The sequence below is a fragment of the Odocoileus virginianus genome, chromosome 26, assembly GCF_023699985.2.
Source record: "Odocoileus virginianus isolate 20LAN1187 ecotype Illinois chromosome 26, Ovbor_1.2, whole genome shotgun sequence".
Taxonomy (NCBI): domain Eukaryota; kingdom Metazoa; phylum Chordata; class Mammalia; order Artiodactyla; family Cervidae; genus Odocoileus; species Odocoileus virginianus.
In genome coordinates this window covers 36561752-36589595 of record NC_069699.1, presented here as the reverse complement: position 1 = coordinate 36589595, position 27844 = coordinate 36561752, and the positions used below count along the sequence as shown (strand labels likewise).

General features: G+C 42.4%; 1 protein-coding gene and 1 long non-coding RNA gene across 5 annotated transcripts in view; one reads left to right on the top strand and one right to left on the bottom strand.

Moving 5' to 3' along the window:
• Window positions 1–975: 975 nt before the first annotated feature.
• On the bottom strand, window positions 976–26812 carry LOC139031248 (uncharacterized). 2 transcript variants are annotated; one of them, XR_011483711.1, is made up of 3 exons: window positions 26681–26812; window positions 26145–26208; window positions 976–1394 (listed from the first exon to the last, which is right to left on the bottom strand). It is a non-coding gene; the product is annotated as an uncharacterized lncRNA (long non-coding RNA). The 2 variants fall into 2 exon arrangements; XR_011483712.1 differs by lacking the exon at window positions 976–1394 and adding an exon at window positions 23894–24198.
• Window positions 21246–27844, top strand: part of PTPRG (protein tyrosine phosphatase receptor type G) — a 751060-nt gene continuing 744461 nt past the window's right edge. For all 3 annotated transcript variants that reach the window (XM_070455761.1, XM_070455762.1, XM_070455760.1), the window contains exon 1: window positions 21246–22084. In XM_070455761.1, coding sequence (XP_070311862.1) covers window positions 22000–22084 — 85 coding nt within the window. In that variant the 5' untranslated portion in view covers window positions 21246–21999. The remainder of the gene's footprint in view (window positions 22085–27844) is intronic.

The following is a 27844-nucleotide window of genomic DNA, read 5'->3' as shown; positions in this document are numbered from 1 at the left end:
CCAGTTTGATACGGTGGTCAGGGAATGACACTTTAGCAATGATTAACCTGGACCCCACAGCTGTTGCAAATTATGATTTTGGGTGGATAAAGTATTTCTTCTAATAACTTCAAAAAAAAAAAACCCCAAGTCATTGTTTTTGGTTGCTTTTCCCAGCTCTCTGCTATTCCAATAACAGAGCAAAAAATGATCTCTTCTGAGAGCTTGAAGAAAAAAATGTCCAAAAATTGTCCCGTTCATTCTGTGGATCAACAAAATTCCTGTAGTGAAGAAGAATCCAGAAAATGGAATCTTGTTTAACCTTGTTTAATCCAATTCTTCAGTCTTCTGTCATGTATCTTTAAGGCTCTTTTGCCCACCCAAATGGCTAATGTGGGAAGAAAGACACCTTCATTACTGAGAACTCAGACATGATGGATGATGATGTAATGATTGATTTGCCTTTGCTGGAAAACTGAGCTGTACATGTTAAAACCTCATTGGAGAAAAGAAGATTAAACAAGAATGTGGCTATTAATGTGGTTCAAAGAAACATGAAATAATGTGACTTTAGAAGCTTTTAATGCATACATAAATGTATACTTTTCTAAACATACTCACAAATACTTAGTTATCAGTCATTCTATCACTCATGTATGCTACAAGTACTACTGAGCACCTACTAAATTGAAAAAAAAATGTGTATGATATTGGAATATAAAAAGAAAAACAAGACAGTGAGAACTTGGTTTCAAAGAATGCATGGCTTATAAATGAGGTGTGGCATAGACCCAGCAGTCCCCAACATTTTTGGTACCAGGGTCTGGCTTAATGGAAGACAATTTTTCCATGGACCAGTGGGCAGTGTGTGTGTGTGTGTGCGGGGAGGGGGGGGCGGCGGCACCCGTGTTGGGGAAGTGGCTTCCGGATGGCTCAAGTGTATTGCATTTATTGTATACTTTATTTTTATTATTGTTACATCAGTTCCACCTCAGATCATCAGGCATTACATCTCGGAGGCTGGGGACTCCTGACATAGATAACGGTGTATAATATAATCCCAAATTAAAGAAATGCTGGATGGAAGACAGGTATCTATAATTTTTGCCTGTCTAGCATATATTCTCTTTATTTTAGTAATAGCAAGTTGATTTTTCTTCAGGGAGCAACAGCCCCCACATCCTCTGTCCTTGTGGACTGGATCAATTCGGCTCTCACTTACCCTCATGCCCCTTATTATCAATGTCCCTCACTCTGATAGCAATAGGCACATGACCAGGCTGAGCCAGTCGGCATATTCCATCCTTTGGCTGAAGGGTGGCTTGGTCCAAAATTCCAGGAAGACAATGGACTCACGTTGGTCAAATGCTAGTCACTTCCATCAAAGGGAAGGCCAAGTTTAGAATAAATCCAGCCTGGTATAAAAGAGACAAAAGTTGGAGAGAGGCTAATTATTTCTGACATTGGGTAAGACCTTACATTCATTTTTTTCTGAAGTCAGTATTTCCTGAACCACTTTTTAAAATATTATTTTTATTAAATTTATATACAGTAAATTTTACTTAATTTTTGGTGCATGGTTCTATAAGTTTAAACACAGGCATATATTCACATAAATGCCAGCACAATTAGGATACGAAACAACTTCCTCACCTGAAAAACTCACTTCCTTATGCTGAAACCCTCTGTATAACCCTCACCCCTGGCAAATATTGATTTGTTCTCTACTCCTACAGTCTTAATCATTCCAGAATGTTACATAACCATACAAATACAACTTTTTGAGACTAGCTTCTTATATTCAGGATAATGCTTTTGAAATTCATTCAAGTTGTAGTGTATATTAATAATAGTTCATACCTTTATATTGCTGAGTAATCTTCCAGTAAATAAGCAGGGTGACAATATATAGCCTTGACGTACTCCTTTCCCAATTTTGAACCAGTCCATTGTTCCAAGTTAGATTCTAATTGTTGCTTCTTGACCTGCATACAGGTTTCTCAGGAGACAGGTAAGGTGATCTGGTATTCCCATCTCTTTAAGAATTTTCCACAGTTTGTTGTGATCCACACAGTCAAAGGCTTTAACGTAGTCAATGAAGCAGAAGTAGATGTTTTACCGAATTCCCTTGCTTTCTCTCTGATCCAACAAATATTGCCAATTTGGTCTCTGGTTCCTCTGCCTTTTCTAAACCCAGCTTGTACATCTGCAATTTCTCAGTTCACACACTGCTGAAGCCTAGCTTGAAGGATTTTAACCATAACTTTACTTGCACGAATCTTCCATGATAGCTCAGTTGGTAAAGAATTCGCCTGCAATGCTAGGAGACCCAGGTTCAATTCCTGGATTAGGAAGATCCCCTGGAGAAAGGATAGGTTACCCACTCTAGTATTCTTGGGCTTCCCTTGTGGCTTAGCTGGCAATGAATCCGCCTGCAAAGTGGGAGACCTGGGTTTGATCCCCAGGTTGGGAAGATCCCCTGGAGAAGGGAAGGGCTACCCATTCCAGTCCATGGGGTTGCATTGGAGTCGGACACAACTGAGCGGCTTTCACTTTCTTTTCTTTGCTTGCATGGGAAATGAGCACAAATGTATGGTAGTTTGAATATTCTTTGATATTGCCCTTCTTTGGGACTGGAATTGAAAACTACCCTTTTCTAGTCCTCTGGCCACTGCTGAGTTTTCCAAATTTGCTGACATATTGAGTGCAGCCCTTTAGGATTTTAAATAGCTCACCTGGAATTCCGTCACCTCCACTAGCTTTTTCATAGTAATGCTTCCCAAGGCCCACTTGACTTCATATTCCAGGATGTCAGGCTCTAGGTGAGTGACCACACCATCATGGTTATCCTGGTTATTAAGACCTTTTTTGTATAGTTCTTCTGTGTGTTCTAACACCTCCTCTTAATATCTTCTGCTTCTGTTAGATCTGTACCATTTCTGTCCTTTATTTGGTCCGTCTTTGCATGAAATTTTCCCTTGATATCTCTTGATAATTTTCTGTTCATCTACTTCTTTGCATTTTTCATTTAAAAAGATCTTATCTCTCCTTGCTCTTCTCTGACACTCTTCATTCAGTTGGGTATATCTTTCCCTTTCTCCCTTGCTTTTCCCGTCTCTTCTCATATATTTGTAAAGCCTCCTCAGACAACACTTTGCCTTCCTGCATTTTTTTCTTGCAGATGGTTTTGGTCACCACCTCCTGTACAATGTTACAAACCTCTGTCCATTGTTCTTCAGGCACTTTTCTACCAGATCTAATCCTTTGAACCTGTTCATCACCTCCACTGTATAATCATAAGGAATTTGATTTAGATCATACCTGAACAGCCTAGTGGTTTTCCCAAGTTTCTTCAATTTAAGTCTGAACTTTGCAATTAGGAGCTAAAGATCTGAGTCATAGTCAGCTCCAGGTCTTGTTTTTGCTGACTGTATAGAGCTTCTCCATCTTCGTCTGCAAAGAATATGATCAGTCTGATTTCGGCATTGATCATTTGGTGATGTCTATGTGTAGAGTCGTCTCTTGTATTGTTGGAAGAGTGATTTGTTATGACCAGTGTGTTCTGTTGACAAAACTCTGTTAACTTTTGCTCTGCTTCATTTTGTACTCCAAGGCCAAATTTGTCTGTGACTCCAGGTATCACTTGATTTTGTACTTTTGCATTCCAATCCCTACCAGCAACAGATGAGAGTTTCGTATGCCAGGCATCCTAACCACCACTTGGTATTGTCAACCTTTTTTTTTAAGTCATTTTAATAGGTGATACCTTATAACTTAATTTTCATTTTCATAATGGATTATAATGTTGAACAACTTTTAACATGCTTACTTGTCATCTGTATATCCTCTTTGGTGAAATGTCTATTCATTTGTTTGCTCATTTCTGCTTGTTTCCTTGTTGAGTTTTGAGAATTCTTTAAAAATCCTAGATACAAGTGTTTTGTTAGATATGTAATTTGCAAATATTTTCTCAGAATCTTTAGCTTGACTTTTCATTCTCTTAACAGTATCTTCTTTTATCTTGATGACAAGTTTTTTATTTTGATAAAGTCTTATTAACCATTTTTTTCTCTTTATGGCCTGTGTTTTTGTGTCTTATTGAAGAATTCTTTGTCTAACTCAAGATGGAAAAGATTCTGACCTCTAAATTTTTTATTATTTTATGTTTTACCTATAGATTTATAACCCATTTTGTTATTTTATTTTTTAATTCAAGTCTAGTTGATTTACAATGTTGTGTTAATCACTTCTGTAATCAGCAAAGTGATTCAGTTATGCATGGATACACTTTCTTTTCCTTTTTTATATGCTTTTCCACTACACTTTCATAGAATATTAAATATAGTTCTCTGTGCTATGCAGTAGGACCTTGTTGTTTATCTATCCTATATTAAAAGCATACTTCCACTAACTCCAATCTTCCACTCCATCCCGCCCCTGATTTCCTCCCCCGACAACCACCATTCTATATTTATAAACCCTTCTGAGTTAATTTTTGGTTAAGGTGTGAGGTTTAGACTGAGGATATTTTTTTTTTTGCATATGGATGGCCAATAGTTTCATTCCATTTGTTGAAAAAATTGTCTTTACTACTGACATTAATATTAAATTGTCTTTGCAGTTCTGTGAAAATCAATTTGCCGTGCTGATGTGAGTCTATTTCTGGGATCTCTGTTCTATATATTTTACTCTTCTATGGGTATATACCTTCACCAATATCATATTGCCTTGATTAGTATAGTTTTATAGTACATCTTACAATCAAGCAATGTGTGAATTTCCAACTCTGTTCTTCTTTTTCATCATTAGTTGCCTGTTCTATTTCATTTTTTCCCCATAAATTTGGAGGCATCTTGTCTGTATTTACAAAAAGTCCTGCTTGGATTTTGCTTGGAGATGCATTAAATTAGTAATTTGGGATTAAAATATACACACTACTATATGTAAAACAGCTAACCAACAAGGACCTATTGCATAGCACAGGGAGCTATACTCAGTGCCTTGTGTTAACCTATAATGGAAGAGAATGTAGAAAAAAGAATACTTATATTCTTTACATATAAGAATAACTGAATCATCTTTCTGTACACTTGAAACTATCACAGTATTATAAATCAACTATAATTCAATAAAATGTTTTTAAAAATGTTAAAGAAATGCATTAAATTTATAGATTTGTTGAAAATTTACATCTTAACTGTAATGACTGTTCAAATCCATGAACATGATATGTCTCTCATTTTATTCAGCTTTACTTTGATATCTTCCATCGGCATTTTGTAGTTTTCAGCATACTGATTTTGCACATTTCGTTAGCTTTATACCAAGGTATTTCATTTTCTTAGATGTATTATCAATAAGTTTTTGAATATCAGTTTTCAGTTGTTCACTGCTTATGTGAAAACATAAAAGTTAATTTTGTAGGTTGACCTTGAATCCTAGAACCTTTATAAATTGATTTATTAGCACCAGAAACTTTTTTTGTAGATTCCTTGGGCTTCCCAGGTGGTGCTGGTGGTAAAGAACCCATTTGCCAATGCAGGAGACATAAAAGACTCAGGTTCGATCCCTGGGTTGGGAAGATTCCCTGGAGGAGGGTGTGGAAACCCACCCCAATACTCTTGCCTGAAGAATCCCGTGGATAGAAGAACCTGGCAGGCTTAGTCCTTAGGTTCTCAAAGAGTCAGATACAGTTGAAGCAAATTAGCATGCACAGGGGACCCCTGTATAGAGAAACATGTCATCATCAAAATAGGGACAGTTTTATTTCTTGCTTTCTAATATGTATGCCTTTTTTGCAGTGTCTAAAATGTCTAGAATAATGGTGAATAAGAGTGATGAGAGTGGATATCCTTGCCTTGTTGTGTGTCTTGAGGGCAAAGAATTTAGTCTCTTACAATTTACTCATACAAAGTATGACTTTAGTTGTTGATTTTTTTGTAGATGCTCTTTATCAGATTATGGAATTTCCCTTTTTCCTAGTTTTCTAACAGTTTTCTTTTTTTTAATCATGAATGGCTCTTGAATTTTGTCAAACCCTCTCTCTGCTTTAATTAATATCACCATGTAGTCTTCTTTAGTCTGTTAATATGATGAAATATAATGACAGATTTTTCAAATATTGTATCAGTCTTATATTCCTGGGATAAATTATACTTGAAAATGGTATATTATTCTTATTATACTTTGCTGGACTCAACTTGCCAATATTTTGAGTAAAGTCCATTTTTTTTTGTTTAAGCCAATTTGAGTTGGGTTTCTGTAACTTATGAGTCCTGACTAGTATTTATAGGTTCAAACAAGTACTGTGACAATTCCTAAGAAAGTACAAAATTTCTGAAAGTTGTGAATAGGAAAGCTTACACAAAAGAGTAAAGTTCTCTCCTATTTCACAAGCAGTGAAGATAGAAATTATATAGAAAAATTAAATCACTGTGTAAGTTTCTATAATTGTTTTAGTAAATATTCCTAGACTTACATCACAATACTAAATTGTTTCTAAAGTTTAGAATTAGTTTTATTTTTGAGATTGTACATGTAGTATATACAAGTTATAAGAAATTTAAACAACAAAATGTAAAAAATAGTTTATATAAATTACCTGCAGTATTATTAGTTTATATTATCACATAACCACATTAATACAATTTTATATGTACTGTCTATAATGGTATTTATCAAACATTGCTGCAAATTAGAATTACCTAGGAAGTTTTGAAGATATTGACATCTGTGATCTACCTGTAAAGATCAGGATTGTGACCTCTGACTCAAGACTTTTGAAAACTCTTTCATTGATTCTAATATGCAGCCAAGTTTGGCAAACACTGCTTTAGAACTTAGTGTTTATGTGTACCTAGTAACATATGCATGTGTTTGTTACTGTATAAAAATTGAATCAGATATTCTTTAATGTTTGCAACTTATTTTTTAAAAATTAAACATTATTTTCAGATAATTGTATTCTGATATATAGTTATAACAAATAATAGAATTCCTCAAAGTATAAAACATAGTTTTACAATATGACCCAACAATTCCATTCACTAATATATACCCAAGGGAATGAAAATATATGTCCACACAAAAGTCTGTGTACAAATGCTCATGACAGCATTATTCATAATAGCTGAAAAGTGGAAATGACCCAAATAGTCATCAACTCTTGAATGGATAATCAACTGATGAATGGATAAAATATGGTATATCAAGACAATGAAATAATATTCAGCCATAAAGAGAAATGAAGTACTGATACATGCTACAAGGCAGATGACCCTTAAAATATTATGCTAAGTGAAAGAGGCCACACACAAAAGGTCATATAGGGTATGGTTCCGTTTATATGAAATAACCACAGCAGACAAATCTGTAAGACAGAAAGCCCGCTGGAGCTTGCAAGAAGCTAGAGAAGATAAGGTGATGGGGGATAGGGAGTAAGTGCTTAATAGGTATAGGCTTTCTTCTGAGGTTGATGAAAATCTTCTAGAATTAGATAGGAGTGATGGTTGAACAACCTTGTGAGTATACTAAAAGCCAGTGAAGGTGACTTGCACATTTTTGAATTTAAAAATTTATGATATGTGAATTATATCTCAATAAAGCTGTTGTTGAAAGGTAGAACAGAAAAATAATACTGTGAGGTCTCAGATACCCTTTACCCAGTTTCTCCCAGTGGTAACATCTACTAAAACTATAATAATATAATGTTAGAACCAGGATACTGATGGTGATACAGTCAAGATACAGAAAAATTCCGTTTACTATCTGTATATTCTCTTGGGTGAAATGTCTCTTCATTGCTTTTGTTCATTTTCTAATTGGTTTATTTGTTTTTACTCTGGAGTTTTGAGATGTCTTTAAATATTTTAGATACTAGACCTCTGTTGGATATATGGTGTGTAAATATTTTCTCTCACTCTGGACCTTATCTTCTGAATCTCGTCTTATGAGTTTTCAGAGAGTAAAAGTTTTAAATTTTTGATGAGGTCAAATTTAATCAATTTCTCTCTCTCTTTTCTTTTTTTGATTTGGCTGTTGGTGTTGTTTCTAACAACTCTTTCCTGAGCCCTGAACTCTGAAGGTTTTCTCATTTTTCCTCTAAAATTTTATACTTTTATATTTCACACTTAAAGTTATGATCCATTTTAATTAATTTTTATGCAAATTGTAAAGTTTAAGCATAGGTTTATTCTTTTTATAGATATATATAATTTTTTAATGCAGGTACAGTTGATTCACAATGTTGTGTTAATTTCTGCTATTTGGCAAAGTGATTCAGTTATACATATACAATAACAACATTCTTTTTCAATATTCTTTTTCATTATGTTTATCACAGGATATTGAATATAGTTCCCTGTGCTATACAGCAGGATGCTGCTGTTTACCCATTTTATATATATTAGTTTTCATCTACTAACCCCAAGCTTCCACTTCATCTCTCCCTACCTCTCCTTGGTAAACACAAGTCCATTCTCTGTGTCTGTAAGTCTGTTTCTTTGTTACTAGATAAGTTCACTTGTGTCATACTTTAGTTATATATTTATAATTTATATATATAATTAAATTAAATTTATTGACTTTAAATTTAATACAATATATATATATATGTATATATAATTAAACTGTGGATATACAACTGTTCCAGCCTTTTGTTGAAAAGACTGTCCTTCCTCCATTGAATTACTTCTGCAGATTTGTTAAATATATCCTGGTCTAATCCAGTAGCGCTTTCTGCAATGCTGGAAATGTTCTACATCTGCACTCGACCATACAGTATGTTCTATGTGTGTCTGCTAAGTCAATTTGGTTGAAAGAATGGTTCAAGTCTAATATTTCATTGTTGATTTTCTGTGTGGATGGTCTATCCATTGGTGACAGTGGCGAATTTAAGTTTCCTACTATTATTGTATTGTGTGTTTCTCCCTTGAAATCTGTTAATATTTGCTCAACGTATTTAGGTGTGCGGATATTGGATGTGTATATATTTATGATGGTTATCTCTTTTAATAAGTTGACCCCTTTGTAACTATATAATGATCCTCTTTGTGTCTAGTTACCATTTTTTGGCTTAAAGTCTATGTTGTCTCAGTATAGCTACCTCCGCCTTTTTTTGATTTTCACTTGTATAAAATATCTTTTTCCATCCACTTACTTTGAGCCTATGTGTTTCCTTAAAGCTGCAGTGAGTCTTTTGTAGGTAGTACATAGACAGGTCTGCTTTTTTTAAAAAATCCATTATCCAGTCTTTAGATTGGAGAATTCAGTTCATTTACATTTACAGCAATTACTGATAAGTAAGGGTTTCTCTCATAGCTCAGTTGGTGAAGAATTTGCCTGAAATGCAGGAAACCCAGGTTCGATTCCTGGGTCAGGAAGATCCCCTGGAGAAGGAAATGGCAACCCACTCCAGTATTCTTGCTCGGAGAATCCCATGGACAGAGGAGCCTGGCGAGCTACAGTCCATGGGGTCGCAAGAGTCGGACACAACTTAGTGACTAAACCACCATCACCAAGGAGTTACTGCTTCCTGGAGAGATCAGCAGGTAAAGAATTGGCCTGCAGCACAGGAGACAGGAGATGCAGGATTGATCCCTGGGTTGGGAGGATCCTCTGGAGTAGGGCCTGGCAACCCACTCCGGTATTCTTGCCTGGGAAATCCCTTGGACAGAGAAGCCTGGCGGGCTATGGTTCATGGGGTCACAAAGAGTTAGAGACAACTGAAGCAACTGAGAACGCACCCAAGGACTTACTAGAGCCGTATTACTGTTTTCTGTAGTTATTCCTTTCTACGTCTGTTGCCACCTTTCTCTGTGATTTGATGATTTTGGGGTAGTAGTATCCTAATTCTAGTATTAGGATTCTCTTCTCTTTACTGTTTGTGAATGTATTGTGGATTTTTGCTTTGTATAGTTACTGTGAAGCTTCCATGAAACATCCCATAGCTGTAATAGTCTATTACACACTGGTAAGTACTTAATTTCAAACACATACAAAGACTACCCTTTTATTCTCTTGCCCTTTATGGTTTTTTTTTTTTTTTTGGTTTTGGGGTTTAGTTTGTTTATTTCTTTTTTTTATGTCAAAATTTACTTATTTCTGTACTGTGTATTCATTAACAAATTATTGTAGCTACAATTATATTCAATACTCTTTTCCTTTAACCTTTATACTAGGATTAATTGGTTAACACTTCAGCAGATTACAGTCTGATAGTATTCTGAATTTGACTGTATACTTACCTTTATCAGTATGTTGTATATTTTCATGTAGCTAACTATCATCTTTCCGTTTCAGCTTAAAGAATTTCCTGCAGCATTTCTCTTAAGGCGGATCTAGTGGTGGTGAATTCTCTTAGCTTTAGTTTGCCTAAGAAAATCTTTCTGTCTTCTTTATCTCTGAAGGACAGCCTTGCCTAGTGAAGTACGCCTGGTTGGCAGTTTTTTTGTTTTTTTCTTTCAAAACTTTGAATATATCAACTCATTCTCTTTCGATGTATAAGATTTATGTTGAGAAATCTGCTGGTAACCTTATGGGGGATCACTTTAAATTACAAGATTTTTTTCTCTTACTGCTCTAAAGATTGTTTTTTTTTTTTTAATATATTTTACAATTTTATTATAATTTGTCTTGGACAAGTTCTCTTCAAATTGATTTTGTTTGGTGACCTATGAAGTTCATGAAGTTAGATATCCAAATCTCTGCCCAGATTTGGAAAACTCTCAGCCATTATTTCTTTAGGTAAGTTTTCTTTCCCCCTTTCCATCTGGAACTTCAATAATTTGCAGTTTGCTTCTTTTGCTAGTATTTCATATATCATATAAGCATTCTTCATTCTTTTTCATGTTTTCCCCTTTGCTTCCCAATGATTGGATAATGTCAAAGTTCCTGTCTTCTGCCTCAGATTCTTTATTCTGGCTTGATCTATTCTGATATTGATGCACTCTGTCACAGTTTGAAGTTTTATTCATTGTATTCTTCAGCCCTGGAATTTCTGTTTGATTCTTTTTTTTTTTTCACGATTCCTATCTCTTTCTTAAATTTCTCACTTTGTTATTGTTTTCCTGACTTCAGTGAATTATCTTTCTGTATTTTCTTGTAGCTCATTGAGTTTCTTTAAAATACCTATTTGAATTCTTTATCCAGTACATTTCTGATCTCCATGTCTATGCCTTTGGTTATAAAAAGATTATTGTGATTCTTTGAAGATTTCATGTTTCCTTGATCTTTCCAAGTTCCTTAATGTTTTTGTTGCTGTCTTTGCATTTCTAGTGGAAATGGCAACCCACTCCAGTACTCTTGCCTGGAAAAGCCCATGGATGGAGAAGCCTGGTAGGCTACAATCCATGGGGTCGCAGAGTCGGACACGACTGAGCGACTTCACTTTTGCATTTCTCATAGGAGACACCTTCTCCAGTCTTTACTAATTACCCATTCCAGTGAGTCCACACTCACATATATATATATACATTTTTTTTTTTTTTCTCCAATGGTATGCTGTAATTTCTCCTCTGGAAACATGAACTCCCATATAGGCTTTGTCATTCATGGGAGATTTTCCAAGTGTTTTCCACGAGTTCCCAAATGTCGCTGAGAGGGGCTGGAGTGTGTTCACAGGCTACTTCAGTCACAGTCAGGACTGAGGTCGGACTATACACTACCCAATGCATGGCACCTTCCAGGTGCCTTGGTGTATAGTGCTGGATCCCACAACCCTTTTGTGGATGAATGCCAAATTTTTGTTGCTTGGGGGGACAAAAATGAGGAATATCTTGTTGCCAGTACAAATGTTTCTGCTTTTAAAAAATAAGTTCCTCATAGAAAAGTGCAAATGTGTTAGAAATGTAAAGAAGAAAATAAAAATCAGTGGTAATTTTACCAGCCTAAGATAAATATTTAAAATGTTGCAGTGTATCTTCTCCCAATCATTTTATATATATAAAGTGTCTTCGTAAACATCATTTAAATGGCTGTGCAGTAATCTATAGTAGGTGTTTCAACATACTGTTATATACAACTTGGATTATAAATATTTTTGCAAAGAATATCTTTGTAAATATTTTTGAGGCATTTGTGGTTATCTTTGATCGTGTGTGTGTGTGTTTGAGTGTGCCCACTTTGTCACTCAGACGTGTCCAACTCTGCAACCCTATGAACTGTAGCCTGCCAGGTTCCTCTGTCCATGGTATTCTTCAGGCAAAATACTGGAACCAGTTGCCATTTCCGACTCTAGGGGGATCTTCCCGACCCAAGGATCTAACCAGAATCTCTTGCGTCTCTTGCATTGGCTAGCGTGTTCTTTACCACTGAGCCACCTGGGAGACCCTGTCTCCGATTATCTCTGTTTTAAGTGTACTAAGTTTAATTTGGGGTCAAATGATATGAACGTTTTTGATACACACTGACCATTTGTCTTTCAGAACATCTACAATTTGTCTTCCACTGATATATAGGAGTACCCTTTTCACTGCATGTTACCAAAATTTAGTATTATTAAGGAATACCTTATTTAAGAGTTCCCCTGGTGGCTCTGCAGTAAAGAATCTGTCTGCAATGTAGGAGATGCAGATTCGATCCCTGGGTCAGAAAGATCTGCTGGAGGAGGGCATGGCAACCCACTCCAGTATTCTTGCCTGGAGAATCCCATGAACAGAAGAGCCTGGCAGGCTACAGTCCATGGGGTCTCAAAGAGTCATATACGACTAAATAGACTGAACACGCACACACACACCTTTTTTTAAACAAATGTTTGTTTATTTATTTGGCTGCACCAGTTGGAGCAAGAGGGATCTTGTTGAAGTATGAGGGATCTAGTTCCCTAATCAGAATTGAACCCAGGTCCCTTGCATTGGGAACCAGGAGTCTTACACTACTGGACCACTCAGGAAGTCCCAGGAATACTTTACATGTAAATTTTCTTCCTTGTTTGCTTTTTTAAGAGGTTGGATTGCCGAGGTATTTTATAGGTCTGAAAAATAAGCCATTTCAGAAAAAATTGGGATTCTTCTTCACTAATAGAAAAATATTAAACAGAACTAAACCCACGGCTTTCACATTATTTCATATTTTTTTCTGAATTTGTGGAAAAGATTACTAGAGCTATATGAAAAATATTTTAGGGTTTAACACATTCAATGTCAAAGCATTATTGTGAATATCAGCATAATATTCCACTAAACAGGCAAATAATTATTTAATTGACCCCCCCCCACACACACACAGCTGAACATTAATTTTTTTCTACTCTTTACCTGGAAATACTGTGATGAGGCTTCTGATTCATGAATTGTTCTCACCATCTGTGATTACTCTGGATCTATGATGTTTGTGAGTCATGTTATGATTTTTGGCTCTGACTCCTTTAGCATTTGATCTGGTAACTAGGTTTCAGGACTTATGTCTGAGCTTAAGTTACTCCAGTGACCGAACTGCTTTAATCCTCAGATCCTTGTTAGCCTCACATCAAAGTACCTAATCTCTCAATCCTTTACTTTTCACCTATTCCCATTGTTCCCTTAAAATAGGGATAAGAATCTTTCCAATCTGAAAAGACTGTTGTAAGTTTCTTTCCTGACTATCCTTCTTTGTTCTCCTAATGTGATGGAAATCAAAAGGGAGTCCTGCCTGCATCACCAGGTTGGTCAAGTCCAGTACTCTGGTCCAGGCAGTTATGGGACCCAAGAGAAGGATATCAAAATGTATCCAGAGGAATCAATATGGACACTGGGGAAGATCCTTTTTTGAAAACAGGAGTCACAGGAGCCAGTCAAGGAAATCAAAGTAAGGGAAAGCAGAACCATGAGATCTTATGCAGGAGCATGGAGGCATCACTGGAGCCCATGCATCCAGTCTAATCCAAAGTCTTGAGTTGGCAAGCAGTGACAAATCGATAACTTCCTTTCTTGGCTCTAGTTGACTTGTTTTAGGCTTCCTACTCATTAAAAAAAAAAGAGCCTCATCAGTCATGTTTGCTGTTAGTATTGAATTTGACTTCTGAAATAGTATATTAAACTAACCCCACTACTTATTTATTCTGTTTAGGCAGCTGGATATAGAGTTTTATGTAAGAATGGATATCATTATTATTAGAGGACTTTGAGGTTTTTCTTTGTCAGTTTTTTCACAGTAAGCAGTTATGCTAAGTCTAAATTTCTTTTCTCCTAAAATAAAACATCGCCTCAAAATGCAAAGCCAGAGTGACTAGAATAGGTTTTCTGTACAGTTTTGCAAACACTCATTTGTGAGGTGGAAAATATGGTCACAACTGTGATTTGTCTACACACGAAAACCATTTAAGGGCCCTGTTTAGGTTTCCTAGAGTTGCTGTAACAAACCACCACAAATTGGGTTGCTTAAAACAACACAAATGTATAGTCTCAAAGTTCAGGAGGCTCGGCGTCCAAAATCAAAGTGTCGGCAGGGCCATGCTCCCTCTGAAACATGAAGGGGAAGTCTTTCTTACCTCTTCCTAGTTTCCGGTATTTGCCATCAATCCTTGGTGCTCCTCAGCTTGTAGATGCATCCCTGCAGTCACACGGCCACTTCTGCCCATGTGTTTGCACATCATTTTCTCTCTGTGCCTATCTGTTGTTGCTCAGTCTTGTCTAACTCTTTGTGACCCCGTGGACTGTAGCCCACCAGGCTCCTCTGTCCATGGGATTTCCCAGGCAAGAACACTGGAGTGGGTAGTCATTCCCTTCTCCAGGGGATCTTCCCGACTCAAGAGATCGAATCCCCATCTCCTGTGTCTCCTGCATTGGCAGGCAGATTCTTGACCACTGTGCCACCCGGGAAGCCTACTCCCCGCAAGGACCACGGCCTATTTCCACCTTCCCCTGCATCTGGGCTTTTAGACTTGCTTTGACCAACAGAATGCTCTGGAAGGGACTTCCCTGGTGGTCCAGTGGCTAAGACTCCGCGCCTAGGTTCGATCCCTGGTCAGGGAATTAGATTCCATACACTGCAAGTAAGACCCAGCACAGCCAAATAAATAAATATTTTTTTAAAATGCTGTGCAAGTGATGTAATGCCACTGCTAAGTCTAGATCTCAAGATGCCTTGCAGCTTCCGCCTTCTGTCCTACTGGCCCGAGAGTTCTGTGTGAATAAGTCTAAGAGGGGTTACTGGAGAAGTCAGTGGCTGACATCTGAGGGGCCTCAGCCAACAGCCAACACCAGTTGGCAGGCATGTGACTGAGGCTATCTTGTCCTGCGCAGACCTAGCTGAGCCTCTGGAAGCTGGCGCCATAGCTGCATGTGTGACCTCAGAGAGAACTAGCAGAGCTGCCGAGCTGAGCTCAGCCCAGATTACTGGCCTACAGAATCAAGAACAAACAGAATGGCTATTGTTTCAAGTGACTAAATTTTGGATTGATTTTTTTTTACACAAGAAAGACATGATTGCTACTGTAGGTTGGGTGTCAGAAGCTGGAGTCTTCTGTTGTTTGCTATGTCAATCACCTCAGGTAAATTACTTAATTTTAAGAGCTCCTGCTTCTTTCTCTATAAAAAAATTATAAAACATGGATATTTCACTAATCTTTTGCCGTAAGTCCCAGGTTTCAAGTTTTTAGTTCCAATTGAATAAAAACCCAAAGTAAAGAGGTAAAAAGAATAAAAGGAATTTAGCAGCTTAAGAAACTGAAAAGTCCAGCATCTGACCTGGGTTTAAGTAAGATTAACCCAAAGACACAAGTGATGATATCAGAAGTTTGTTGGCCCCAAGCACTCCCACACCCCACCCCACTTTCCTCTGTGTCAGCTTCACCCCAAGCAGGTTCTTCCCAAGCCTTCCTGCTTCTCGAGGCTGAATTTCATCCAGCCTGGATAAACCCAGGAGGAAATTTGACTTTCACTGGACCAGGTAGAAACAGGTGGCCATATCTAAGTCAGTCAGGCCAGAAGGTTGAGACGGTCCAAACAGTCAAGCTGGGACAGGTGAGGTGAGCCAGTGATGGGGAGAGGCAGAGGGTAGAGATGGGGGGAAGAAGCGGTTAGGTTTGCCAAGACCATCTGGGGGATTAGCACAAAGGAAGGTGGAATGCATTTCTTAGAAGAAAAGAAATGGGAGCTGAGCAGGTAAAAAAATAACAGATGTTCACTCCTTATTTCTAAAGCTTATCAAGAAGATAACAGTAATAGTTTGTTTATTAATTGCTTATTAGGAACCTGACACTGCTCAAATTATTTTGTTCTGTTTAACTCCTTCTAATCTTCTCGATTTAAGTGTAGGTGTAGTAATTATTCCCTGTTGACACATGAGGAAACTGAGGCACTCAAATGATGAAAAGTTAAGTGGTTAAGTTGCCCACAGTCAAGCAGATATAAGTATCAGAACCCAAACAGACTGGCTTGGGAGCTGTTGCCAACTATCAGTCTGTACCCAAAACAGGCGCTTTCCGAGCGCTCCGGTGGTAAAGAATCCACCTGCCAATGCAGAAGACACAAGAGATAAGGATTCGATCCCTGGGTTGGGAGGATCCCTAGGAAGAGGAAATGGCAACCCACTCCAGTATGCTTGCCTGGAAAATCCCGTGGACAGAGGAGCTTGGAAGGTTACAGTCTGTGAGGTCGCAAAGAGTTGGACACAGCTTAGTGACTGAAGATGCAATACTCAAAAGAGATCAACAGCACTATGATAGGAAGAATTCTAAGATGATCCTCAAGATTGTCATCCCTGGTATATAATCCTCTTCTTATATGGGTGAGACCTGTGAATGTGAAAGGATAGTCACTCCTTAACTAGGTTACATCATATGGCAAATGTGTTGGAATTGTCATTCCCAAAATTCCTTCACAGCAAACTGGAGGGAGAGTCTCTTGTTTTATTATTTTTTAAAGTTAATTTTTACCGGAATACGGTTGCTTTGCAATGTTGTGTTAGTTTCTACCATACAACAAAGTGCATCAGCTATACATATCCATATATCCCCTCTTTTTTGGATTTCCTTTCCATTTAAGTTACCACAGTGCATAGAGTAGGATTCCTGAGCCATAGAATAGGTTCTCATCAGTTATCTATTTTATACATAGTATCAATAGTGTGGCCTCCATGGTTGATCAGTGGTAAAGAATCCGCCTGCCAATACAGATGACCCAGTTTCATTTTGTTTCATGTCTCAGTAACATTCCACTGTATATATGTACCACAGCTTCTTTATCTATTCCTCTCTTGATGGACATTTAGGTTGCTTCCATGTCCTGGCTATTGTGAATAGCGCTACAGTGAACATTGGGTTCATGTGTCTTTTGGAATTACAGTTTTCTCTGGGTATATGCCCTGTGGTGGGATTGCTGGGTCATATGGTAGTTCTTTAATACTTTGGCCGCAGGATAGGAAGCGAAGACTCGTTGGAAAAGACCCTCATACTGGGAAAGACTGAAGCCAAAAGGAGAAAGGGGCGGCAGAGGATGAGATGGTTAGATGGCATCACCTACTCAAGCGACATGAATCTGAGCAAACTGGGCAATAGTGAAGGACAGAGGAGCCTGATGTGCTGCAGTCCATGAAGTCACAGAGTTTGACATGACTGAACAACAGAGCAACAAATACTAATTCTATTTTTAATTTTTTTAAGGAATCTCAATACAGTTCTCAGAAATGGCTGTATCAATTTACATTTTCACCAACAGTGCAAGAGGGTTCCTTTTTCTCCACACCCTCTCCAGCATTTATTGTTTGTAGATTTTTTAAATAGTTCTGACAGGTGTGAGGTGATATTTCATTGTAGTTTTGATTTCCATTTCTAGTGCAAATTGATTAGTTGAGCATCTTTTGATGTATTTAATTGATCATCTTTTCATGTGTCTGTTGGTCATCTGAACATCTTCGAAGAAATGTCTATTTAGGTCTTTCATCCATTTTTTGATTGGGCTGTTTGCTTTTTTGATATTGAGCTGCATGAGCTGTTTGTACATTTTGGAGATTAATCCTCTATCAGTTGCTTCATTTGCAAATATTTTCTCCCATTATGAGGGTTGTCTTCTCATTTTTTTTAATGGTTTCCTTTACTGTGCAAAAGCTTATAAGTTTCATTAGGCCCCATTTGATTATTTTTATTTTCATTTCTCTAGGAGGTGGGTCAAAAAATATCTTGCTGCGATTTATGTCAAAGGGTATTCCTGCCTATATTTTCCTGTAGGTTTATATATAGTGTTTTACATTCAGGTCTTTGATCCATTTTGAGTTTATTTTTGTGTTTGGTGTTAGGGAGTGTTCTAATTTCATGCTTTTACATGCAGCTGTCTAGTTTTCCCAGCACCACTTATTGAAGATTCTGTCTTCTCTTTATTGTTCTGTTGGTTTTAAAGAGGTAAGATGTTACATTGTTAGGGGGCCATGTGGCTGGGACAGAACGCAGCTTCTAGCTGAGACATACTTCTAGTCAACAGCTATTAGAACAAGAAAATAGGGACCTCTAAACAACTCAAGTCATAAAGTGAAAGCAAGAAACTGAAATCTGTCAATAATGTGAACTGAGTTTCGAAGAGGATCCTGAACTCCAGAAGAGAGCCCCTGGCCAACATCTTGATTTCACCCTAGGGAGACCTGGAACAGAGGCACCCAGTTAGGCTGTGGCCCAGCTTCTGATCTACAGAGCTGTGAGATAATAAACGGATACTAGAGTGTTTTAAGTCACTAAGTCGGGGAATTAATTTATTACCTAAACCAGCACCTTCTGTCTGCAGCCTTATTTTCACATGGGGTAGATAAGCACTCCCAGGGCTGTTCACACCTTTGTTGACACTCACAGGATCCTTCCCACCGACCATCCTGGAGTGCTCACTGTATGATGCAGCCCCTGACGTCACCTGGGGGCAGGGGGTCGTAATCAGCAGGTGAGAGCATTGTCAGGTCCACTGCCTGTCATTTTGTGCTGCTAACACTTGACAGAATGTCTGGTGTGTACAGAACTGTTCTGTAATTGGTTGTAGAATGAATGAAAAGGCTTCTCTGGTATGCCTGTAACATAGTTTATTATGGAAACTGATGGGGCCTGGGTTGTGGGCGGGTGCTTCCAAGAGCAGTTTCTGGTATACTTCAGCCTAGGGCCACCATAGTCATCAGCCCAGACCTAATTAAATGTTAATTTTGATTGTGGGCCTTCTATATTTTAAGGGTAGTGCTAATTCACTCTCCAAACCCATGGAAAGTTTTCCCTACTCTGAAGTCATTTCTCCTCATCCCACATTTCAGTGTCTTCTCAAACCATCATTTCTTTGCCTTTCACGTCCATGGAGGCAGACAGACCTGAATATCTTAGCTTTGCTTCTCACTGGCTGGGGATCTGTTATTTTAAGCCTCTGTGCATGGTTCCTTGTCTACAATGGGAGAATAATTCTTACAGCTCTAAGAACTGTTGTACGGTTTTGAGGGAGTGAATCCTTACTTTGCAAGGTCCACACACGTCATGGGCCTGCTCTTTTTGTTCATGGCTGTGTCCCCAGTGGCCCCTTCCCTTCCTCAATAATTGCTCAATGAATTTATAGAATGAACAATTTAGAGAAATAATTTAGCACAGTACCTGGTAGATGGTACACATTCCACAACCGGCAGTTTTTATTATGTTATTTTGCAGAGGAAACTCACTTGGGTTTACCTATCCAGGTGTTCTGTCCTGATTCAAATTCCAGAGATTTCCCCGTTTTATCACTCAGTTTTTAACGAGCTACTCAAGACACGCAGGGGTCCTACTGACCAATGGACATCCCTTAAATACAACACCCCCAAGAAAACTGACCCTCTCTGAGCATTTATGGGGGAGTTGGGATTCGAACAAAAGCAGGAAGGGCCAAATGCCAAAGCAAACAAACGACTCATTCTCCACCCTGGGAGAGAGTGTTCACCCCCGTTTTGCTAAAGATAGAGCGCGGGCCCTCCCCGGGAACTTCCTGGCTTTTATTAGTTCGTAATCCCAAATGTAACTTTTCAAAGGTTTTTCTTTTGGAAGTGTGGGTGTGAAAGTGCTTCCCTAATAACATCTTGCGGGAGGCTCTCGAACATCTGTACTTTTGAAAACCTAGCATCCGGTTGGGCTGTTTGGGTGGGTGGGGGACCCTGCGGGGTGGGAAGAAGCAGCAGGGGCAAGTTAACAAGTCTAGATGGCGTTTAAACAGAGGCAGAAAAATTAGGCAAAAATTAAAAATGGCTAATTACTTTGGCTCAGTTACACGTTTAATCAAAAGCCTGCCTCCCCCACTTTTTAGCACCGGCGTTAAGAGGGGAAAATAGGGCGCTTAGAAGTCTAAGCGATAAAGATCTTTCTCTCCACGAACTAAGGGACGAAACTCATTACAGATAAGTTCTGTCCTCCCATTTCCCTCAGATGCCTCTCCACGATTGCTAAAGAGGTTGCCGCTCCCCGCGTAGCTGCCAGGAAATCGGTCCAGCCCCGCGGCGCAGCTTTCACCCAGCCAGGGGTGAGAGGCGCACTTCCTGCGTCCTCCCCGCCACCAGGCTGGAGTGCGGGAACCTTCCCTCCTCTCGTGAGGCGGCGAGTTGGGAAAACTCGGCCACTGATCAGCCGTGGCGTGGGGAAAGGGGGCGTGGGGCTCGAAAAGGCTGGATCTCGCAAGCCTAGATCGGTATTCCTCCCCTCCCCCACCCCTCCCCAGCCGGGAACAGGCCAATGGAAGGCCGAAAAGGAAAGGAAAAAAAAAAAAAAAAATTAAATCGCCAAGTGGAGCCGGAGTGCAAAGGCCGCACGGCTTTGTTTCCTGGCGGGGGAATTCGTCGCGCTGGGGGCGCGAGCAGGGAGAGCAGGGGGCAGGCAAGGCGCGCCCCGCCGTGGCGCTGCCAGGGCGAAGAAACCCAGCATGAAACCTTGCCGCCCTATAAACGCAGCCGGCCGCCCCTTCCTCTCCTCAAACCCGAGCCGGGGTCCCCCCGAGTCTCACCGTCCGCGAGCAACGCAGACGGGGGCGGGGGGAGACCGAGTCAAGCCCGCTCAAAGAGTGGCGTCTTTAAGAGCTAAAAGGACGGGAAACAGGCAAAGACGCCGGCCCGCGAAGGCAGTCGCCCTCCTCCCTCTCTCCGAGACCCGACCAGAGCGGGTCCCCAGTCCCGAAACTGCCCCGGCCGGCTCAGCAGCGCGCGGGAGAACCTAGTTGTGGGAAGCCCGCGAGGCGGGAGCCGCGCGCTGCAGCTTTAAGAGCTCGGGGCGCGCGCGCCCGCGACCGGCAGCCCGGCTGCGCGTCCCCGCCGTCGCCGCGCGCCCACTGCTCGCGCGCCGCCGCCGCCGCCGCCGCCGCGCGTCCCCTGCTCGCTCGCTCGCCAGCTTTAAAGTCTCTGCCAGGATCCATGCTCACATGTTACTTCCTGTATGGAGGCATGGCTAGTTTCCAGCCCCGCGCTCCCCGATCCTCCCCAGCTCGCGCCAGAGCCACAACTTTCAGGAGCATGGACTGAAGGCGCCCTCGCCCCTGCGCCCCTCTGAGATCCTTTGTGTTTTCCTCGGTTTCCTCCGGCTGTTCTATTTTGGGGGATCTTCGCTCTCCCCCCGCCTCTACCCTCCCCTTCCCCGCTTGCAAACATGCCTCCTTCCTTCCCGGGGCCCTGGAAGGAGCTGCCTGCCTGAAGCCCGGAGACGCCGCGCCGCGCTCAGCCCCGCCGCCGCCCGCCGGCTCTCGGGCTCCGCTGCCGACTCAAGTTGGGGATCTTCGGCTACTCGCCGCCGTCGCCGGCGGTCTCTGCCTGCCCGGGGCTCCGGGCATCGCCGCCGCCCGCCGACTCCTCGCCCTGCCCGCTCGACTCGCTCCTTTTTGAACATAAAGCAGCCTTTCTCCGCCGAGGATCGTCCCCAGCGTGGCTCCGCGTTCTCGGCCACTTTTTGAGATTTTCCGGGGGGCGCTCGGCGGCTTCCCGGATTCCAGGGGGGACTCGGGCCGCCGAGCGCGGGGGCCCCGTAGAGCAGGCGAGCAGGCGAAGAGCCGGGGCTTAGCGGAGGCTCACACCGAGGCAAGAACTTATTCAACAAGTTTACCCCCCCTGCCTTCCTCTTTTCGATGTGCGTTTTCGGACATGCGGAGGTTACTGGAACCGTGTTGGTGGATTTTGTTCCTGAAAATCACCAGTTCCGTGCTCCATTATGTCGTGTGCTTCCCCGGTGAGTGCTGACCGCCGAGGGGACGCGGCCCTGGCCAGAGCGCAAGGCGGGAGCGGAGTTGCCGCCGGGGCATGGAGCTCAGGCGCCCGTCCTGGGGACCCCGGAGAGGGTTAAGTGGGGGTCGAGCACCCGGGGAGGAAAGAGGGATCCGCTCCGCTGACTCTAGCGGCGTAATTTAGAGAGGCTCGTGATTGGGAAGGGTGGAAGCAAAGAGCTGGCCGGGGAGATGAACGGGGGCCGCAGGGGTCTATCTCTCGCTCGGCTTTGGGGGCCTGGGGGAGCCGGAGTCGGGAGAAAAGACTCGTTCGCTGCTCCGCCGCTGTGCAGGAGAGCTAGAGCTCTGAGGCTGTTGGGGAGAGTGGGGCCATGGGGAGGATGCCTCTCTGGGTTTGGGGGGGCCCTGGGTGCGTTCTCCGCTCAGGAGAGGATTGAAAGAGCTCAGAAGGGGGGATTGGATTTGTTGCTCCGCGACTCTTTGGAGGGGGTGATGTTCGGGGAGTGGAAGCTGCAGGCTGGCCGTGGAGGATTGGGGATGTCGGGAGCAGCCTGCGTTCGGGTCTCGGGAGTCAGGGACGACCTCAGCTCCGGGCTGGGGCGCGGGCTGCGCTTCGGTGCTGGCGCGAGGGAACCTTTCTGGCGCGGGGATCTGGGCGCGGTGGGAGAACAGGGAGCAGGAGGTTTAGGGAGGTCCGTGACTCCTCATCTCGGGCCCGCGGCCCCCTTTGCTTGGCTGGGCTGCTCGGGTTGGGGCGTGGGGGGGGGGGCGGTGTCGACGGCTGGGTTGCTGTTCGCGCCGGGGCGGATTTTTTTCTGTCTCGAGCCCTGCCTCGCGCCCTGCCTACCTGCGTCTTTGCCTTTTTGCAGGCTGTTTGCAGCTGGCGGACCCACACCCGCACCTTTCTGGTCGGGTTAAGACAGGAGCACTGTTGACCATTGATGAAGATAATAAATCACCACACGCAGGGTGTGCGGCTCGGCGATCCTCCACTTCCAGCCCTCCATCGGCCGACCCGCCTTCTTCTTTCTGCTAGGGGAGGGCAGAGGCCAGCTGCCTCCCTCTTCCCTCTTGCAGCCCCCTTTACACCAGGCTGCAGCCCTGAGCTCCCTTGAATCTGTCCGACCCCCTCTCTCCGGTGGAGGCCACGTCCCCTCTCCTAGTCGGGAAAGGGGTGGGAAGAAGGGGACCATTCATATTTAATCCTTTGCTCTTATAAGGACAGGGCAGTCCCCATTTTTCTGCCTTCTCGTCCACCAGCTCCTGGATATTCGGAGGTGGGGGTTATCCAAAAAAAAGGAACGTGGCCTCCCCCCCCATGTTGGTGCTCCCCCTGGTCACAGCCGCCTGTCCCCTGGTGGCCCGAGCGCAGATTTTGGTGCAACGGGTCCCCCAGCTGCGTCCTGCGCCCTGGAGCGGGGTGCGGGCGCTCTTGCTTGCTCTTGGAGATTGGCAGCGAGGGTCCCCTTTGCAGGCAAGTGGGTGCCTCGAGGGGCAGAGAGGCAAAGCGCGGTCGTTTTTCGGCACCCCGCTTTTCCCTCTGCGCATCCTCCTGTCCCTGGAACCGCACAGAACTGCCACAGTTCTGAATCCCAGCTCGGATGCGGAGCCAGGACGTGTGTCCACACTCGACCCGAGGCCTGGGTTTGTCCACCAGGCTCCTGCCTCCGCAGGGGGCTGGAGGCAGTTTTGACATTTACTCCTAAACATTTCCTCCACCACTCCTAGTATTTGTGTTAGCCATCTGCCCCTTCTAGACTCTTCTTTGCCGTCGACTTGCCGGCAGAGTGGGCTCAGACGCACACACACTGGGGTTTAGCTTCGTAAGGGTCACGCTTTAATGGGGGCAGCGGGAAGCAGCCAGAGAGCAGCCTTGCGAAATACAAGGAATTTCTGATTCCACTTCTAGCGTTCACCTTACACTCGGGTGTACAGTCAGTGGGCCAGCCGGGATTTTTCTTTTTCCTGATGTCTGAGGAAGCCTAAAATCCAAAATGGGACCGCCAGTGATGCCTCCTGCTTCGGGCTGGGATAGTTTTCATCTTCCACGTTTCCTATGCGTGCCCTCGCTGCGAGGTAAACAAAGAGCCCATTCCGTAGTCCGGGAGCCAAAGGGTGTCTAAAAGGGAAAGGGCAGCGGTGCCCGGGGAAGGAGGGTTGTGGTTTGGAAGAGTGCCGCCGGAGAGGGTGCAGCGGCAGGCTTTGCAACCAAAGTTAAAATGTCAGAGCCGGAGACGTCGGCTTTCGGTTTTCCGAAAGTGTCGCGACGCCGCTGGACCTCAGGGGGCGCCCCCGAGCCGCTTGTCAGGCTCCCGCCACCTCCGCCCGTCGGACTCGGCCGCCTCGGTGCGGTTGGGGCCGCGGTGGGAATGGGGCTGGGGCGCTCGGCTGGGTCCGGAGGCTCGGCCCTGTAGATGCGCCCGGGAGCGGAGACGCGGTCACAGCTCCTCCTGGCTGCTCCTCGGTGGCTCTAAACCGCCCCGGAGCGGTGGGGACCTGAGTTCGCCTTGGGACGCCCCCCTCAAACCTGGAAAGCGTTTAGTCTGGCTGGTACCAGGGATAAAGAGGCTTCTGCTTAGGGTTAGGGTCCTCCTTGTGACATCGTAACCAAAATCCCGTGTTATTTTGTCTTCCCTCTCAGAATCGCGCCAACTTTTCTGATAACGTTTTGTTCTCAGCTCCTGTTCACGATACAGGGTAGCTGTAATTTGGAAGGGTTTTGGAAACATCGCCCTGGCGTGAGTTTTTCTCCAGAGGATGGGAAACAGTGGCTTTTAGTTTCTCAACAACGGTGTGGCGGCTGTGGGACCCGCATCACCTTTAGTGTTTCCAGTGGTGTTTCCCACTTTGCAGAGCATAAGGGTTATCTACATGGTGTAGTGCATAGTATCTTGTTTTCTGACATCTTAAAACAATACTCATATGGAAAATGTTATGAAAATGGAGAAACTTAATGGGCCCCTGAGAATCCTCTGTCCAGCTGTAACAGTTACAACTCAAGTTTTTGCTCTTCCATTACCCACCTCCCCAATACCCCATTATTTTAAAGCAAATCTTATCCATAGTTCATTTAGGCATTTGGTATATATCTCTATAATCATTGGGAATTTAAGTGCATCTTACAGCATATAGATTGTTACTTGAAAGGGTTAACATTTTGTATATTTTATATTCTTAAGCTTTCAAAAGAAACTTACAAACAATTTCTTTTAAGTTGATTTCTCTTTCCATCCTCAGAAATGCTTCTCTATGATTCTGGCATGTTTTGTTGGATATTTACATCTAGGAGGTTGATACTGGATATGTTTTAGATGGATAAGCTCTGCTGTGTACCTTGATGTGTCAGACTCAGAGGATCTGTGATTGATGTCCCAAGAGTCTCCCTCTGAGCTGGCTCTTGGTATATTTGCATGTACATGCTTTGGTCCTGGTGGCCATCCTTCATGGCCTTATTAGAAACATGCAGAAGTAATGTTTATAAGTCAGCAGTCTTGCTCTTGAGAGATGGAGTGAAAAATCACGCACCTCCAACTCGTTTCCCAAAGTGTGTGGTTTGAAAATGAAAGATCTTTGTCCAGCCTTGAAACTGGGTCCCTTTGATGCAGTGATGGAATGAACTAAAATCTTTGCTGTTTCCTTGTAAACAGTGTTCATGTCACAGAGTTGATTAAGTTAGAATATTAGTACAAATAGACATGACAGAAAGAAGTAGGGAAGTTGCTCTTGGTGGAGGCAGAATGGTTATTGGGAAGGCTGGCTGAAATGAGAAAAAGAACTAACCAATTGTGAAGCTCTGGGTAACTCCCCTTAATTATGGGCCCATTTTCACAGAGTAAAAGATAATGTTTACATGAGGCAGTACAGGGAATGCTGCTGATTTAACAGCAAAATAAAACAAAAACCCTTTCTGATTTCATCTTTCTATTTCTATTCTGAAAAACTCCCAAGTTTATGTGGTATAATCAGTTACATATCAGTGCACTAATTGAAATGAAGCCTCTCGCCTCTCATGAAAGAGCATTTAAGATGCCCCCGAGCAATTGCTGTTAGGGATCTCCTACTTACCCTTCCTCCTCATTTTCCTAGAAACTTCTTGACCAAAAGGACAATCTGGACATGTCAGCCAGACCTAGGGTGAGGAAAGAAATTAACTGTTGCTGGTGCTTTGTTGTTTTCCTATTTCCTTTTATGGTGAAATTAAAAAAGAAAATCTGAATACATAGCGTTCAACATTTTAGTTACAGCATGCAGGACAATGCAGTGTCATTTTTAAGCAGGATAAAGTTGTAATAGGGGTGTGCTTTCTGAGTTGCAAAACTGAAAAAAAACTGTGATTAACACTTTAATCCTAGGACATATCTTTCATAGAGTCACATTTCAAAAATCACTTTATGGTAGAAATTCACAGCATCTGAAGTTATCTCAGAAGGGCTTGATCCCCCACCCTCCCCCCAGTAAGGCCTTGCTATGCTTCGGTTATAGATTGAACATTATTAGGTGATGGGTGGTAATGACCTGAAACTTCACTTTTGATTATCTGTGTAGAGAATAAAAGGCCTGTGTATCCCACAATATAAAGGAAGCCAAGAAAATGTGCCTGCCTCCACTTTCAGTTCTCCGTCTAAGCTTGATTTAGGCAAAGCTGGTAACTATGCAGGAAGGGCCTCGGGAAAATGAGACTGTTCTTCTGAGAGGAGCCTGCCCCCAACAGGCAGTGAGAGCTGCTTGTGGAATTCTGCGGCTGTTGCAGAACCAGAATGAGGCATTGGAACCAGAATGAGGTTGCCTAGGCACACATTAGGCCCTCAGTAAGTAATCGCAGATGATTAAATGATCTGATACCTTTGTTTGCCTGAGAAATGGAAGTGACTCTTTTGCTTGGTATAAGACCCAGGCCCAGAACTATGGCAGTGTTCTGTGCCCTCAGAAGATCAGATGCACATGTGAAAAAAAGTTGCCTGTTACAGACTGTGCTTTGACTCTTGTATTTTTTAGTTTCCATGGAGGTGAGCACACATCCTTCTACTCTATCATCTTGAACCACTCTTATTTATGTGCAGTTGTAACCTAAAAATCACTTGAAAAATGATATATATTTTAAATACCCTGTTTACTTCTCCCTGTTTTCTTCCTACAATTCCTTTTTCTTTAAAATTTTCAAGACCAAGGATTTGTTTATGTCTTAAAGAAAAAGGTCTAAAGGTAATGTAGGTGGATTTCATTTTCAGAGTGGAATGTGATGACCGAAATATATAACAGGTAAATTTGTGGTTTTTCTCCTCTGATGAAAAGGGTGGTGAGGTTTATCAATGATGGATGTGCAAGATTGCTTGAGGTAGCTAGAGGGCTCCGTGTGCAAGTCTCCTTCTGTAGGGACACCTCTAATCGGAAAGGCCATTTCCTTGGTATCATTCATAGCAAAATGTTTGGTGTTTTGACAGAAAAAAAAAAAAAATCTATGTGAGTTGCCTTGTCGGGCCTATGCAGGTTCGGAATTTTTTAGGACTACATACAGCGCTTGATATGACTACTTTAAAAAACATTGTGAAAAGTGTTCTTAGGGCTGGTTAGGGGAGTGCCAGTCAGCTCACCAGGTTTTAGATGTGCCTGATTTCTCTTTTCGAAGTTCCTGCGGTACTACCCATTCCAGTATTCCTGGGCTTCCCTTGTGGCTCAGCTGGTAAAGAATCTGCCTGCAGTGTGGGAGACCTGGGTTCTATCCCTGGGTTGGGAAGATCCCTGGAGAAGGGAAAGGCTACCCACTC